This window comes from Dipteris shenzhenensis, chromosome 18 (genome assembly GCF_047967505.1).
Source record: "Dipteris shenzhenensis isolate YYH24624 ecotype China chromosome 18, Dip_SZ_1.0, whole genome shotgun sequence".
NCBI lineage: Eukaryota > Viridiplantae > Streptophyta > Polypodiopsida > Gleicheniales > Dipteridaceae > Dipteris > Dipteris shenzhenensis.
The window spans coordinates 50,988,717-51,006,625 of record NC_141613.1 but is presented as its reverse complement, the minus strand read 5'-3'; the positions used below and the strand labels follow the sequence as shown (position 1 = coordinate 51,006,625).

The 17,909-nt window shown below is 43.0% G+C and overlaps 1 protein-coding gene across 1 annotated transcript; it reads left to right on the top strand.

The window, feature by feature from the left end:
* The first annotated feature begins 3,788 nt into the window (after positions 1–3,788).
* On the top strand, positions 3,789–17,105 carry LOC147891383 (uncharacterized). Its single transcript, XM_087390063.1, has 4 exons — positions 3,789–4,289; positions 4,432–4,665; positions 4,766–6,196; positions 16,342–17,105. The coding sequence occupies exons 1-4, from the start codon at positions 3,850–3,852 to the stop codon at positions 16,985–16,987; spliced, it is 2,751 nt and encodes a 916-aa protein (XP_087246189.1). The 5' UTR covers positions 3,789–3,849; the 3' UTR covers positions 16,988–17,105.
* The last annotated feature ends 804 nt before the right edge of the window (positions 17,106–17,909 follow it).

Here is a 17,909-nt window from a genome sequence, read left to right as displayed (position 1 = left end):
CCTTGTTTTTTTGGCATGAATCATGCATAACTATTTCAAAACATGCATGGTGTGGGCTATTACTATATATGTATGTCTTCTATTGGTATGATAATTTGTAGAGGCCTTAGTGTGAGTAATATTGATGCTCATGCATAATTGTTTAAAAAAAACCTATGCATGGGTGGGTACTGCCATATATATTTGTGACCGATGGATATGATACCTTACAAATTCATTAATGTAAGTAAGATTTATGTGCTCCCAAAATGCATATTTCTTGGTTTTTTGCATACATCACGCATAATTGTTAGAAAACATGCAAGGGTTGGATTTTACCAAATATGTATATTTTTAATACTTTTCATAGGCCTTACTATCATTAATTTATTTAATGAAAAAGCTTCAAAATTGGATTTTCCATCCTAACCATTGATAAAAATGAGGCTATTAGAGCTATCATAACAACTTTATTATTGTTATTTTTAACACTTATATATATTGTAGAGACTTTTTTGACGTTCTATATGCACTCATTTTTTAAACCTTATTTTGTCATTTATTTTTGTTTTGAAGGTATTCATGTAATATTTTAATGATTGATTTGCATGTGTATTTTTTCACCACCATCTTGTCTACCATTTGATTTTCATGAATACATTCTAATATGTAGTTGAGTTGCTAATGTTTGGTCATGTGATTTTGTAGATGACCTCAAGCTCATTGGATTTTGAATTGTGACCATGCATGAGAGCCCTATATCTTTGTTAAAGGATACCTTGTGATTTGGCATGATGCAACGGTGTGATAATTAGATAATGCACTATAATCATGACATATATTCAAGATTATGGTCACTCTCAACCTCTTATTTCTTTGAATGAGAAGGCATGAAATGTTTTTCCATGATCCTTCTCGAGTAAATTTTTGTTGCATAAATTATTTTTTTTTTCCACCCATCTTCTCTCATCATAGGGAGATGAGATAATTCTAGGAGCTGTGCATGAGCATGCTAAACAATACCTTCCCATGAACCCTAGCTAATAGTAAATCATAGGCGTGTTCTAAAAGAGTATTTGTTCCACCTATGACATTTCTATAAACTCCTTGATGTGCACGAGCTATTAAGCAAATTATTCATGCTCCAAACAACTCCTCAATTTGTACTTTGGGTATCAAAGATGGAACATGACAAAGCCTCTTTAAGGCTTCCTTTTCAAGTCTATTTTATCATTCTCTTAGAACAAATTATTAATATGTTTAGGCAAATAAATATTATGCATAATATATTATCTTGCTCCAAGAGATAATGACAGGACCATTGAACAAATTGAACTTGATCGATAAAGGCCTAGTCCAAATGTCATTAGGATGAAATAAAACAAGACTTGGAAGGACTTAGCTAAGAGTGCCATGATGTAGTTATCCCTAACATTTTGCGTACTTGGCCCCTTTGGTGTATTCCATGAATTTTCTAATTTATGAGATAACTGTACCATTAATACCCATGCTTCTAAATTCCCATGCATATCTAACCACCATCAACATTTCTTTGTCTTGAAGTTGAACTACTAAGGGACCATTCTCAACCATATGCCTTGGGAAAGATCTAATCCAATTATTTTCAAAGGCAATTGAGAAATTAATCTATCTTACTAATATTACACATTACTTACTTTTCTATTTGAAATGAACCATTTGATTAGTTTCATCCATGGAGGATCTTTTTAAAAATCATCTGCCTATTTTAAACATGTTCTTCTTATATTAAAAGCCATAACACATTCCATTAGAATTCTTCAATTTGACATGTAATATTGCATTGCAAACACATTTTGTTGTTTTAACTCAATATCAGTGCAATATTGGTCATTGGAGGCAAGTATGAGGAACTAATTTTAATTGCTTGAATTTTCCAAATTTCAAAGACAAGGTCCTAGGTGCATGAAAAAGATCTATATTCAAATCTTAACATGAGTTGAACCTTGGCATATACATGGTTCTGTCAAACTACATTCAAGTTCCCATAAGGTCTACAATTCTCCTTTCAAAAACAAAGCGAAAACGCTTTATGCAATTCCTCTCTACCTCTCTATGCAAACCAATATCATTAAACTGAGAAACTTTAGCTTTACTCTTCATACATGCTCCTAGAAGAGCACCTGAACACTTTTGACAATGATTTTCACAAATTTAGGGTGAACGATTGAGTTTTCTTGTAATTGAATGTGCATCCTATTTTTGGAAGTTTCATGGTATTGGAAATATAAACTTATTAAATTTATTTCTCAACAAATTAACTCCTTATTCTCCTCAAGAATTTCACAATTATCATTTTCTAAAAATGCACAAAAGAGACAGTTATTGAAAAATGATACAAAATTTAGAGCATTGGAAAACCGAAGCCTAAGCAACATTCTAAGTAATTGTGTTGCTATGCTCTCAAATATAGTTTTTTTTGGGGTTCTTTTTATATCTTTAATTGAGTCCATGTGAAACTTATCAATAAAACAAAAACAATGTTTGTTTGTATTTCTTGAGCTGGTTTGCTAGACTTATGTGAATGGCATTTGTTGCATGTTGGTGGCTTCATTTGCTCTTTATTTATGAAGGTAGCTCTATGATCGCCATGATAAAACGTTGAATCAGCTAGAATAGGGAATTCTACACCCAATTCTTCCTTAGTGCATGGGCCAAGGCAAAGCAAACCCTCTAGCTCAAATGAGTCTAATATGGAGAATCCTTTTGCTGACAAATCTAAGGAATTAGAGGAGCCACATCAAGTCCCCATCGAGCTACACCATCTATGGTTTCTGAAGCCATTTTCATGGACCCGTAGTATCCACTAGAGACCAAAATCCATATCTATTCCAAGATGATGACCAGTGTCTCAGGGACAACTATGGCATCCAAATCCCCTATGAACCTCAAAATCCAAGACTTGGAAACACCCAAGGATTTCAAGAGGGACCTCTATTTAGGCCCCAACCTTCCACATTCCTCCAACATTTGTAGCTTTGGCCATCAAATATGGGGGTTGTGCCCTACCAAGCCCCTCCCTATAGGCTTATGCAAGGGGTAACTGTGCATATGCCAAGTGGACCTACCACCCAAGGGACGCCTTCGAGGGGCAAGGTTTTGTAAATCCATCATCTGTACCAATGAATCAGTGGAACCCTGCAACCAAACTTATAGGGTATAAGACCGCTGGTATATGGTGCTGGCCCAACAATAATGCAGCCTCAGCATGTGACCCAAATGGTTCTTTTGGATGAAGCTATGCAGATCCTAGTGGAAACACTAGGAAGGCGGGACAGTATACCCCCAACATTTCTAGCAAGGGACCTAAATGCCTCCAGTAGAAGACCAATTGCGATCTGCATGCTTATAACTAAGTTCTTAGGAGAAGGAGATCCGGTCTCACATATAGCGCGCTTTGAACAGATATGCAAAATGTTTACGCTTCAGGGGACTTGGATATGGTAAATTCCTTCGACCTCAACCTATAAGACAAGGCAGGGGAAAGGTATAGGGACCTCAAACATGAGGATTAAATTAATTGGGAGATGTTGAACATGGCCTTAATGATAGGGTTTGCCCCGAGCAGTCCCAAGTGGGGGCCAACAAACTAGCGGTGCACCTTAACAAACTAGCTCTACAAGGTGGAGGAGAAGGAAAGGGAGTCTCGTAGGGACGATATCACAAAGATCAAACACCTCAACTAGGGAGGATTATGTATGTTACTAATTGATTAATTTTCAAATGTAGCACAAGAGCTCTAGGGCCTAAACTGCCTGCTGATAGATAGCCTCTAGATATATAGTCTCCTTCGTAATCTCAACCACAACAACAACAACGACGACGACGACGATGCCGTCGTCCCCTCCCTCCAAGCGCCCAAAAAATCATGCACCTCAAACTCAATTGCAACAACTTCCAGCAGAAGCACCAACAATTACAGAACCAGATGATGAGCTAGAAGCAGCTTCATCGATCGGAGACAGCAGAGGCAGATGCACAACAATGGAAAGCTCCAGTCGCAGCCGGATTGGACAATCGATCGATGCCATAGCCAGCAGGAGAGCATCGCGGGGAGACGGAGAGGGAGAGGGAGAGGGAGAAATGAGTATCAGCCTTTTCGTCTCCATGGTCCAATTGCTCGCTCTCCCTTCGCGACCTCCCCCCTCCTGGCGACTCGCTTTGCCTTCCTTCCGTGCCATCCAACGCTTCCTTTCCTCCCCTGCAGCTCTATTGCCCGACATCGTCTTCAATGGATTGCTGGCAGCCTTGCCTGCGCTCCTTGTTTATCGGTACGTGCCTTCGTTCATAACCTCAATCCCATCCGCTTTCCATCGGGGATTTGCTATTGAAATTCAGGTTCATTATAGTCTTAGCGACATCGCCTTGCCTGTTTCGGTATCCCAGCTGATGCCCGAATTCCTTCGCTTCCAGTCGTAAATCTGTGGCCACCCAGAGTGCTGCATTGCTTGGAGCAATGGCAATCAGCTCTTACCAGTCATCTCTTCAAGTAGCGAACGACAAGACAGTTGTCAAGGCCCTTCTTAACATGCTGACATCAAAAGACGCAAAAGCCCTTATGGCTGGGTGTCATGCTGTTTTAGACCTTGCGTCAAGTGAACGGGGGCGAAAAACTCTACACAATTTAGGAGCAGTGGAAAAGCTCATGTAAGTACCTCGGAGCTCACGATTTGAACTGTCAATAAAAATTTGTTACCTAAACTTTGTTGATTACTGTATGAATTGTGGATACTGAGGCTTTAGACAGGCGCTTGCTCTCTGTGAGTGCAGAGTCTATCACGAGCTCTGCGGTTGCTCAAGAAACTCGAAATGTCCTTCCAAGGCAGGGAGGGCGTGTTGGAGAAAAAGCTAACCTGATTCTTCCTGTAATTCTTGAGGCTTTGGGCGCTTTGATCTTTGACGGTTGCGGCTTTAAGTTGGACGCTATCTCACAAGATGTGAAGGCCTCTGCGTTCAAAAGTCTGAAAGAAATTTGGAAAAGGTTACATGACCAGAATTATCCACGACTGTTCGCTGAAGAGTTCCAAATTCTGCCCAAATTATTAGTATGGATGGCAATGGAACAAGAACCTGTCGATGATTCAAGCGATTGCCATGATAAATTAGGGAAGTCTTTATTTGGAGTATCGGAGCCCAATTTCGAGCACTTTTGGAACGAGCATTTGGAGCGTTCACCTCTTTTATGGAAAGAAGGGGTAGATGGGCATGAGACGCGGGCCGGGTTATTATGCAAAGGCTCATATGCGGAAAGCGGATCCCTTCTTCTGCAGGAACTGTTGAATGAAACTTTAACCTGCCCTCCATTTTTCTCTGATGAGCTTGAAGCATCAGTAATTTTTGAAGAGATCAAGGAGAAGCTGGGCAAACCCTTGGTCCTTGGGCAAGACATCCGGCTTGTGAAGTCGGTAAGCACACAGCACAGCTTTGTTCAAACAGGTGTAGAAGAGGATTACCACAAGTTTGCTTTAGGAGGACGCAGTTTGGAAGAGGTTCCTTCATCTGTGGAGGTTTGTACTTGTCTGGATGCTTATGACTCAGGGTACACCATTGCTATAAGAGGCATGGAGTTTCGGTGCCCTCAGGTTGCTGCTATAACAGAGGCTTTAGCAGTTTGCTTTGGACAGGCAACTGCAGGGGCAAACCTTTACTTAACACCTTCCAATTCGCAAGGCTTCGAACTCCATTATGATGATCATTGTGTGCTTGTCTGGCAGCTGCGTGGATCCAAATTCTGGAGAATATTTCGTCCAAAAAAATCTCTCCCGCGCCTCTATTCACCAAGAGGGAGCATTCAAGGTGCTTACTCGTGTGAGGAAACTTTGAATATTCTGCTTACGGAAGGGAATGTACTTTATATTCCAAGGGGTTTTCCACATGAAGCCAATACTGAAAGTTCAGAGCAACAGAGGCCTTTACAGTCATGCCCTAAATGCAATGAGACCGATGCAAGACCCAAGTGCATGGATAAATCGGGAAGAATTTCTGGTGAAGAGTGCTTAAGTCATGATGGATTCAATCAACCTCACAATCGCTCATGTGTCATGAAGCTCAAAAGTGAAGATCTGGAGTGGACTTGCAAATGTGTAAATAAATGGAATGAGTGTCACAGGATCTTTTGTAAAGATACGACCTACTCCCTACACGTCACATTTGGAGTAGAAATTGAACCACCATTTGAGTAAGATATTCTCTTCAAGGTCCTTTTGTTTTATTGATCATGCTGTTCTTTAATGCTCATTTTAAGTGGTTTGCTTTTGCATATTGATGTCCCTGCTCCAAGTATCTATGCATCATTTTTACAGTTTACACAGCTCACTCTCAGTTCTATATGTCATGAGTCGAAAGCCTAGTATTCATTGATAATCAAAGAGAAGAGTATGGGTGACTTGAGGCAGCTTGTCCTCATGATAATGACTATGCTGATGTATATTGGAAATCACAGAAAGAGGTAGATGCAAGACTCTAAGGGTATTCATTGGATTATGTGTATCTGTCTTGTAGGGTAAATATATGTGTGGTTTTTGGCCCATCGAAAGGAAGGACTACGTGAAGGCAATACACAACAAATGGAAAATCGCCATTTTCAATTTTCCAATGATTTTACGGCCCTTTTGCTATTCTTCCCTCTCCACATGCTATTTTTCCCACTAGAAATCCTCCACATTTTTTAGGCCCCCACCCTCCCCCTCGCCCCCCCCCCCCCTCCCCTTCTCTCTCTCTCTCTCTCTCTCTCTCTCTCTCTCTTTCAATTCATCATCTCCGTAGTGACACTTGTACCTATGCAGCAAGAGGTGTTTCATCCTCTATATGTGCTTGTACCTCATCTATTGCTTGTTCTGTGTACATATTCCGCTGTGTCTGTCTTCTTGCACACCTCTCTTCTCTATCTTTATGTTAGAAATTGATCAACAGAGGGTACGCACAGCGGAAGACTGATAGAATAGCCCAGGAGCCCACACAATGTGTGTGTTGAGTGGAATCACAATCTTCTTAACTTTATATACTTCAAATATATGTAAATAGACAATGATCCAGCCAGATATAGAAACCACCAAAAATAATATATTTCTGTTCAAAGCTATGGACACAATACAAAAGATAGATCCAGAGTCCCACTAGGATGTGGTCCTCTAGTCTTACCACAAGGTACTTCTACTATCTACCGGATATCTCTAGATCACTGAGCGTGCGTGCTCAACCTCAAGCGTATGTAGACTGTCCGTCCAAAGACCTCAGCACCTGGTGCCCTAGAAGACAGCCTAGGCTCCAGCCCTAGATGAGCTCAGTATGCAACACTTCTTGGTCTCCTCTGCCTTCTGGACGTAGGCTTGAGGGTGAGTCTCATGCTGCTCCTATTGCTCCCAAAACTGCTGGCTGCTGGATGATATTATGCCTCCCCAAGGGGCTCCAAACTGACCGACTTGATGGCCCCTTCTAGCCGACTCAGTTTGCCCCAACCAACCCCCCATGCACCCCCTTTATGGGGCTGTGGCGGTGACACGACCACGATCGCTCTTAGAAATTCAGACCTGCACACAGGACTGATTGTAGAACCACAAAGAGAGGCGAAGGCATGCTCACCACCCAACCGTGATGGTCACGGGTCCAGGACCCGTAGAATCCGAGCATCCCCCTGAGCCACAGGCTGGGCTATTGGCATGAACATCTACATCCAACCAGTCCTGAACCTCCTAGACCACCAGAAGGCACCCATAGGTCCTCAGGTTTGCAACGGGAATCCAGGCTACGCTAGAAAGCAGGTGCGCATCCACAACACGATCCAGGATCCAAACCAACAAGGAAGAGCTAGACCTGCTTTGACTTGCGTGAATGAAAACTGAACCCCTGGACCCCTTATATAGGCTCTGGCCTAGTGCCGCTAAAAATAGCTGGAATCCTAACTCCTCCGTTGGCCTTGCTGTTGGAATGGTCACCTCCCCATCTGTAAGCCCCCATATTAGGAGAGCATGGGGGAGGTGGACCTAGGGATGTATAGACTGCCACATGGGCAGAGAATGGGGCTGCCACATGCGCAGCACATAAGCTGTCATGTGGACAGCACAAGAGACCTTGTGCAGGAGAGATGGCGGGGGCATGTAGCCCTGGATCTGGCTTGGCAAAACGGGACCTCAGAGCAGGCGTACGGCCTGCAACAAGGCTCTGTGAAGGGCGTGATGACATCAGCAGGGTACGGAGGCCCCACTGTACGGGGCTGTATGGAGGCCTATTGGATGAAGGACAGGGTTGTTGGTGTCCTGGCTGAAGGCGGGATCTGCAGTGGCCAAAGGCGCCTGCATGGCATGGTCTTTGGGCCTTGTATGGAGCCTGCAACAGGTCGGGAACAGGGCCAGGAGGTGGGCAGAGTACCTGGGCCTATGGCGGGCTGCCACATGGCCAGGCGGGTCTGAAGAACGGCCCCCAACCAGGTCGGTTTACAGATTGGGGGGGGGGGGGGAGGGGAGACTGGTCGGCTCAAACATACCCTAAAGGTCGGCCCTACCAGGTCGGTTGGTTCAAGGGCCTTGAGCCCTATAAAAGCAGAGGCCCCTTGGCTTCATTTAACATTTTCTGGAGCAGCAAAAGACCAGCAGTCAGGAGCAGCAGGAGACCTACTCTTGGAGCCTATTCCCGGAGGACCAGGAGAGAAGGAAGAGCTGCAGACTGAGCTTGGAGGGCTGCCTACCTAGGCTGACATTCAGGGCAGCAAGGTTGAGAAGAACACTCTAGACAGAGAGTCTACATATGCTCGAGGTGGAGCACACTGGCTTAGAGAACTAGAAGTGCTTGACATTTAGTAGGAGAACCTTTTGGTATTGTATCCTGTCCTACTTTGTGGACGGACAGAAATATAAAGTGTTGCTTCTATATTTGTCTCTAAGCATTGTCTATTTACTGGCTTGCACATCTATGCACATAAGTTTAAGAAGTTTGTGATTCCACACCACACTGTGTGAGCTCCCGAGCAATACTATCAGTCTTCCGCTGTGTGTACCCTCTGTTGGTTAATTTCTAACATGGTATCAAAGCCCAAGTAGGAGGCTCACAGGTGTGGGAGCCTGAAGGCAAGGACCTTGCTGAAGGACGACCCTGTTTTAGAAGCTCTTGGGAATCGACTTCCACGACTAGAGGATAGTACCCTTGCGAGAAGGAGCTGCTTATGCTTGGGCACTAATGACAACATAAGTGTTGCTTTGCTTGCTAAGTATGTCTTCCTTTTGTTTTTCATAAAAGTTTTTGTTTACCTCTTTTTTCTTCTCTTTCATTTTCTCTTTTATTTTCTGTGTAGATTTTTGGGTCTGTAGAACAACAAAAAATCTAAATTTGTATGATTGGATATATTATTGTCTTACAAAGGTATATATATATAAGAGTGGTATCTAAATCTTGGCTGGCTGCTTTAGTGTAGAAGAGTAGTACACAGAGATGAGAAGATCGCATGCCTCAAGAAGGAAATACCATAGGTTGAGTGGGACGAAAATGACGGGAATGCAAGTACATGTGTTTTTCAGAGAGGGCAGGAAGAACTAAGATTCTTCAATAAACAAACAAGTTGAAGGGCACAAGGATTTGGATTTCCGGGGAACTCACCCCAACTCAGCTGAAACAGAGGAATGTCGAGCTCACCAAAGTGATGAAGGAGATGGAGAGAGTGAGAGCTAGAGAGAGTGAGAGAGTCGAAAGCTTGGAAGCTGTAGTTGCAAAATAGAGTGTAAAAGAGTACAACACAAAGTAGAGTTGATAAGGTTTTGTCATAGTGACAAAACCTTAGTAGTCACTAACCATAGTTAGTGAACTAACTGCAGTTAGGGGGAAAAACCTCTAAATGAGGGAAAAGTGCCCCTAACTAACTTATTATATTACATTGGTCACTGCTGAATTATATCTATAATTCCAACACCCCCCTGCAGTGCCAATGTCATGTACAAGGCTGATCAATCACCAAACGGATATAAGTTCAGGGCACTGCGAAATGCCTCGAACTTCTCACGTGGTAGTGCTTTGGTGAAAATATCTGCAACGTTGTCATGTGTGGACACAAAGATCATACTGATCTCTCCTGCATGCAACTTCTCTCTGACGTAGTGATAGTGAACCTCAATGTGCTTCGTGCGAGCATGAAACACTGGATTCTTTGCCACTGCAATGGCACTCTGACTATCAGTGAGAATTGGAGAAGGACCCTCCAAAGACAGATGAAGATCAGCAAATAAACGTCTCAGCCAGACACATTCAACTGTTGCTGTGAAAGCTGCCCTGTACTCAGCTTCACATGATGAGGTAGCCACTGTAGATTGTTTCTTGCTCAGCCATGAAATGCAAGATTTTCCCAAAAAGAAACAATTGCCACTAGTGGACTGCCTAGTGTCATAATCACCAGCCCAATCTGAATCACTGTAGGCATGCATCTGCAAGTCACCCCCCCTGGGAAATAGTAAGCCAAAAGACTTGGTGCCTTGCAAATAACGGAAGATGCGCTTAACTGCCTGCCAATGCATAGTTTTGGGGCTGTGCATGTACCTGCTCACCTGAGATACTGCAAACTGAATATCAGGCCTAGTATTGCAGAGATATATGAGGCATCCAACAGCTTGACTGTAAAGTGTGGCATCAACTGATTCTCCTGCATCATGCATTGTGAGTTTCAGCCCCGGTTCCATAGGAGTAGATATGGGCTTACACTCTAGCATGTTAAATCTGTCCAAAAGTTTCTGAACATACTTGGACTGAGACATAACAGTGCCACGTCTCTCATGAGAGAACTGGATCCCCAAATAAAAATGAAGCAGCCCCAAATCTGACATATCAAAGTGGGTCTGCAAATCAGTTTTGAAATCTGCAATTTTGTCGTCATTGGACCCTGTGAGCAGTAAGTCATCAACATAAAGAAGGATGACTAATATTTCCCCCCCATCCATCTTGATGTAGAGGGTGCTCTCAGTAGGACTATTGTGCAGCCCCTTGCTGGTCAAAAAGGCATGTATCTTGGCATACCATGCACGAGGGGCCTGTTCCAGCCCATATAAAGCTTTATTAAGCTTGCAGACTTGAAGTGCATTTGCTGTAATTCCAAAACCCGGAGGTGGTTTGACATACACCTCTTCCAGCAAGTCCCCATTTAAGAACGCTGTTTTGATGTCCAACTGATGAACATTCCACTCAAAATGTGCAGCCATTGCAATTACTGATTGGATGGTAGTCATCCGGGATGTAGGAGCAAAAGTCTCCTGATAATCTATGCCCTTTTTCTGAGCATAGCCTTTAGCAACCAGCCTGGCTTTATATCTGTCAATGGAGCCATCTGGCTTCCGTTTGACTTTAAATACCCATCGTGTGCCAATAGCATGTTTACCCTGTGGCAAGTCCACAACATCCCAAGTCTGATTTTTTGCAATGGACTCATCGTGCATGGCATTCATCCAATGCACATTACCTTGTGCCTCTTCAAATGTGGCAGGCTCCTCTTCATCAAGGAGAGTACCTGCATATGCTGATTCCACTGAATTAGCACCTTCCATGTGCCTTGCTGCACTGCGAGTCCTGCCAGGTAACGGAGCATCAAGTTTACTCTCCCGGAGAGTCTGTAACAGCCAGTTTGGGACTGTTTTTGCTGCATGTATGTCTGCAATTTCTTGCTGTACCACTTGTTCCACTTCCTATGGAGGAGGCATGACATCCCGTGGCGGAACTGAAGCATTTGAAGGTTGCTGTAAATTCTGATTTGGATCAGAAAAATCAGCAGGGGAACCCAAAGCAATGGGTAGCAACCCTTGAAAGACATCTTCTGAAGGTGAAGGCATTTGAAAATCAGCCTGAGTGTAAGCTGAATTTTCAGAAAATATCACATCTCTACTTACAATGATTTTGCGTGTAGCAGGATTGTAGAGACGATACCCCTTGCTTTCTGCACTGTATCCAACAAATATGCATTTGATGGCTTTATCTGACAACTTGTGCCTAAATTCAACTGGCACATGTGCATAGGCAAGGCATCCAAAGACTCGGAAGTGATCCACTGAAGGCTTCCTGTCATTCCAGACCTCAAAAGGAGTTTTTGTTTTTAAAGCCTTAGTGGGAGCCCTGTTCAAAATGTAATTGGCACACATCAAACCCTCTAACCAGAATTTATGAGGCGTGTGTTTGCTTTTCAGCATACATCTGTCCATCTCCATGAGGGTTCTATTTTTCCTCTCAGCTTTGCCATTTTGCTGAGGGGTCAGCTTGACTGTGAGCTGATGCACAATACCCTTTTGTTTGAGAAAAGCATCAAATTCTGCAGATAGGTATTCCCCACCTCTATCCGTGCGTAATGTCTGTATCTTGAGCCCTGTTTCATTTTCAACCATGGCTGAAAAGTGTTTAAACACTGTGAACACTTCAGATTTCTTTTTCAGCCCATAAACCCAAGTAAAATTGGAGTAGTCATCAATAAATGTGACAAAGTAGAGATGACCACCCCCTCATGGGACCACAGACATCACTGTGTATAAGCTGCAATTTGCGAACAGCTTTAACTGAACCATCCTTCTTGAAGGGAAATCTATGCATTTTACCTAAAATGCACCCTTCACAGGCATGTGGAGGAGGTATCTCAAGAGGTGGCAATGCATTAACCATTGAAAATTTCTGAAGTGTCATTAAGCTGTTGTAATGCATGTGGCCATATCTGGCATGCCATAATTCTGCATTTTGCATGGCAACTGTAGGGGTAGAAATTGCCAAAGCATGAGCTGCTCTTTTCTGAAAAATATCAAGCTGAAAAAGCCCACGCAGCAGAGTACCAGATAACATTAAGGCATAGTTAGCTTCCCTGTCCCGGACAGCACATTTGTCATCCTCAAAGATGACCTGAAATCCTTCTCTGTTAAGAGTGGACACTGAAAGGAGATTTTTGGTTATGCCAGGCACATATAAGACATCAGAAAGTCTGAAAATTGAGCCATCAATTGCAGTGAGCTCAACTTCTCCTGTGCCACGTACTGAATATGAGGAGTTGTTGGCACAAGTGACTTTCTTACCAACAGGGGGTGGATGCAAGGAAGTAAAAAGACACTTCCTCGAAGTGATGTGCTTGGATGCACCGCTGTCAAAATACCATGTGTTCAGTGTTTCATCAACACTGAAAGCAGATGCATCTGAAGGAGAGTCAAAACTGCAAGTCAAAAATGCATATGTATCATCACTGCAAGAAGCTGTACTATCCCGAGCATCTGGAACAGCCAACCTAGAATCAGAAATGCAAGATAAAAAGGCATAATCTTGACCAACAAAGTTGGCTGCAGCATCCCCACTGTCAGATGCACAAGGGGCTGAATCTGAAACAGCCATTCCTGAGCTGTTTTTCTTTTCCTTTGCAATCCTTTTCCTGCATTCTGCTATGTGATGACCTGGCTTTTTGCAGTAGTGACAAAAACCCTTCTTTTTGGGCTTGCTTGCATCACTTTTAGCCTTTTGTGAAGGCTGTCCTGACCCACTGGAAGGCTGATTTGCTGCTGTTTTTGCCTGTCCCTTTGTTTTTGATTTGAATTTTGAGAGCATGGCTTGTTCACCTGCACGTGAAGCCAAATTTTTCCTGGTCTGCTCTTCCTGAAGCAGGAGTCCTATTAGCTCATGAAAAGAAAGAGGATTTGCACCCCCCCTCAATGATAAATTCAGCGAAGTATGAAAGTTGAGATAAGACTCAGGAAGAGAATTCAGAGTGGTTGTAATCATCTCTGAATCAGGAATAATTTCATCTATGTTTAATAACTGCTCTCTGAGATCCTGTAGCTTAGTGAGGTGGGTTGACATGGAGTCACCCTCCTCCATATGTGTATTGCTCAACTCTCTTTTTAAAAAAGATACCCTGGCATCATTCCGTGCTGCATACATGCTTTCCAAAATATCCCACGCTGCCCTGGAGGTCTTACACGACCGGATATGCGGAATGATTGATCTTTTCACTGAAAGAGAGATGCAAGACAAGGCTAAGGCATCCCGTGAATCCCATCTCTTTTGCTCAGGAGTATTGACTGTAGCTGCACCAACAACTTGTCCTGCAGCTGCAACTTGTGCACGACCTCTTCCACCTCCTTGGTGAGGAGGGGTAGCAGGTGCAATATTTGCTGGTCGGATTTCATCCCCATTGACATAATCCCATAAATTGCGAGAAATCAGAATATTACGTACCATGAAACTCCAGAGGGAGTAGTTGGTACCATCCAATTTGTCTTCCTGTGAAAGACCACCGAACTGAAACTCATTCTGATTTTGATGGGCCATATCTGAAAAAGAGATTGAAGCAGATACAAAGCTGAATTCCCTTACTGGGAATAAAATGCACAACTCCCAAAAACCACACCCAAGCACGGGCTGTATATGCAACTTAGATTTCTGCACTTGAGCTGTCAGAAATCTGTCCAAGCATAAAACACTCTCCAAAATCTGCCAAAAGTGTTCCAAACACTCCAAGAAAGGCAGTATGTACTGAATACTCCAAAAGATGCTCTCCCAACACAAAAGCCCCAATTTGTGGCTAGAAATTGCAGCCAGAAAGGGGTCAGAATGCTAAAAACCCCAAATCTGCAATTTTAAGACAAAAGCCCCAAATTTTAGACTATATTTCCAATTTTTCTCCAGATGTAGCTCCAAAATTGCACAATGATTGCAATGGCTGCAATATGCAAAAATGCCCCAAATGTACTCCAAAATAACTGCACCAAACTGTATTTTTCTGCAAGAGAAGCCTGTCAAAGAACACCTGCTGTACTGAGGCAGATTCAGTACGGATGTACTGTACTGAAGACAGTACGGAAATGCCGTACAGTTTGTACGGCACTGTACGGTTGGTACGTCGACGACAGGTACAGATGCTGTTGCAATGTACGGATGGCGATGTACGGCGCGGTACAGACGGCGCTGTACGGAAGCAGATGACGCAACGTACGGAGCTGGTACGGCGCAGTACGGCTGCAGGTACAGAGCTGGTACAGCGAAGTACGGAGCTGGTACGGCGAAGTACGGCAGTAGATGACGAACAGTTTCGAAGCTGGTACGGCGATGTACGATCAGCAGATATGTACGGCCGTCGATGCGTCAGGATGCCGTACAGTCGTACGGACTGTACGGTCAGATTGGAGCGGGCTGGAGCTGTAGGCTAGGCGCTGGTATGAAGGAGGAGCAGAGGGCACAAAGGCCTAGAACCTGCTCTGATACCAAATGAAGGAGATGGAGAGAGTGAGAGCTAGAGAGAGTGAGAGAGTCGAAAGCTTGGAAGCTGTAGTTGCAAAATAGAGTGTAAAAGAGTACAACACAAAGTAGAGTTGATAAGGTTTTGTCATAGTGACAAAACCTTAGTAGTCACTAACCATAGTTAGTGAACTAACTGCAGTTAGGGGGAAAAACCTCTAAATGAGGGAAAAGTGCCCCTAACTAACTTATTATATTACATTGGTCACTGCTGAATTATATCTATAATTCCAACAAGTGAAAGATGCACGTAAAGCTGAAAAATGGGCCGTGTATTGAGATGGAATAGCTTTAATTAGAGATTTCAAATCTAAACCCAAAGACTCTCAGTCTTAAGCTGATGTTATGAATGCCTTTCTTTATTGAGTTAGTATGTAGAGGTGTGTTATAATAATCGAGCTGAGATGCTATGTGCACTCCTCGACTCTCTGGTTTATCCAGATTCCAGATGATGTAAGTCATTTCGACAATTTTGTCTTTTGTCCCATAGGCCCGTGAGGCCTCCCGCGGACGATAATATGACTTTCTTTCTTTATCTCTCTTCTCCCCCCCCTTCTCTCCCTTCCTACTCCAAGTCTGGTACTGTTTCACCTCCTTTCCCTTTTCTAGTTCCCCTCTTCCTCATAAAATACAAGTGACAGATCTTAAGCACGGAAGATACAGACATTATTGGTCCTTTGGGGGAATCATATCTATGATCTTTACATTAGACAACTTGCAACCTCTCTTTCCTTTTTGCATGGTTGAGAAAATTCAGCATTTTGGTTTTTATGTGTACCAAATTGGCTACGGGCTGCTGCACATGTACTCTAGTGTGCTGAATGTATGAGTATGAATGCCAGTTTGAAGTCTATGTATATATGATATGTCTATGGTTTGACATCTCAAGTAGGATCAAGGCTTGGACTCTGGACCATTCTGAAGTGAAAACTGTAAGTTGAGGTAAACCTAGTAAGCTATTACTAAAATAAAAAAAGAGTAGGTAAATTAAAGAAGGGACAGGTTACATGATCATCAACATTTGATGTGTTCTATGGATGTTTTTCTTTGTTGGTGTTATTCATTGAAAGTTCTGAACATTTTGTTATTGGTATACAGTTGGGAAGGCTTCATCCATATGTCATTACACTGCTGGTCCAAACAGCACAACTGGGAAGCTATTGTCGGCAATAGAGAAGCTGTGGTAAGTGTTTCTATGAGTGGATTACGAGAGCTTTATACAGGGTTGCTGCATGTTGCAATAAGGTCTTGCGGAGATAGATACAGTGTATTCAGAAAAGCCTGCTTGGTTGCGGCAAAGCCTTTGCATCATCAAAAATCAAATAAGCGTAGCTCAGATTTGGTAAATGAGCTGACTTTTGATGCCTTTATAAAAAATCTTTTGGCTATCATTGCTAGCCAAGCTGACTTCAAAACTGCATTTGACACGGTACTGACTGCTCTGGGCACTCCAGAAGGGAACTCCTTGGATTGGATGCGTTGGTTACGCCATCTTTCCTGTAAAGATGAAGCTGGTGTGTCATATTCATTGTGGAGTGAACCACGTGTTTATTTTGGTGACATGTTTACTAAGTATGTTGCAAACCAATTTGAAGACATGGAGGTGGTATTTTTGAGAGCAAAAGCCAGTTTTGTTTCTGAAGCGATCTTTGCAGAAGCATCTGAGCTTTTTTTCTTTATCCTGCAAAAATATAGGAATGTTAGGAAGAGATTTATCAATGGCATGCTGTCATTGCAAAGTTGATTTGGGAAAGTTGCTTTGCAGGCAGCAACAGTTTTCCCCAACTTTGCCAAATTGATTGTTGACAACTTCACCAACCAATATGAACAAAACGAAATGGACAAAATTGTGTATGAATGTATATGATAATTTTAGGCCAACCTTTTCTTCGGTTTATCAAAGAGCCTTTTCTTTGTTTTGAGTGGCGGCAATATTTTTAGTAGAGAGAAGTTTATCCAAGCAAGGCGGCTCCTCATGCAGAGTTACAGAGTACAGGAAATTAACCAGCACAAGAGGAGAGCAAGCACAAATGAGGGGCTGTCCCAAAGGTAGCTCTAGATGCCAGTCCTTTTTGCATCACCAACAAGATAGTTGAGGCTCTGGATAAAGACATTTACTTCCTGAGGCAGCTCAACAGGAGGTGGAGTCGTGAATTAGGCAGTGTCACAGGCACCTTTAGCCTTGTGGTCATTTGTCCATCAGATTCTACAGATTTAGCACATCCTTTACGGGTTCAGCCTCAATAACAGCAGCCTATCTAGCTCTAGCCTTAATTGCTGCTACAACAGCCACACTCGTGCACTCAGTAGATAGCAGGGCTTTTTACATTGGTATCAGAGCGTTCCGGTGGAATCTTCGGACGTTAGCAATAAATCGGATGAGACACCTCCCAGCAACTAGTATGACGGCCATGATGTAGCTTAGATATATGATGACACGATTGCAGCCACCCATAAGTCTCCTAATCCCTTGATAGAGAGAGAATTTTGAGAATTAAAAAAAAGAGTTTTCCACTACCTTTAGGAATGACAATATGAACACTACACATTCGAAGAAAAGAATTGATCATAGAGTTGGCCAAGTCATGCAAAGAAGGATTATGTTTCCGATGTATGCAGCTTGGTACTTGAGTTTATATCGTTCCAGATCATGGAAGTCAATGGTT

Coding starts and splice junctions, on each gene's coding strand:
- LOC147891383 (XM_087390063.1), top strand. CDS start 3,850: ATGCCGTCGTCCCCTCCCTCCAAGCGCCCAAAAAATCATGCACCTCAA. Junction 4,290..4,431: donor CCTGCGCTCCTTGTTTATCG/GTACGTGCCTTC, acceptor CTTCGCTTCCAG/TCGTAAATCTGTGGCCACCC. Junction 4,666..4,765: donor GGAGCAGTGGAAAAGCTCAT/GTAAGTACCTCG, acceptor GGCTTTAGACAG/GCGCTTGCTCTCTGTGAGTG.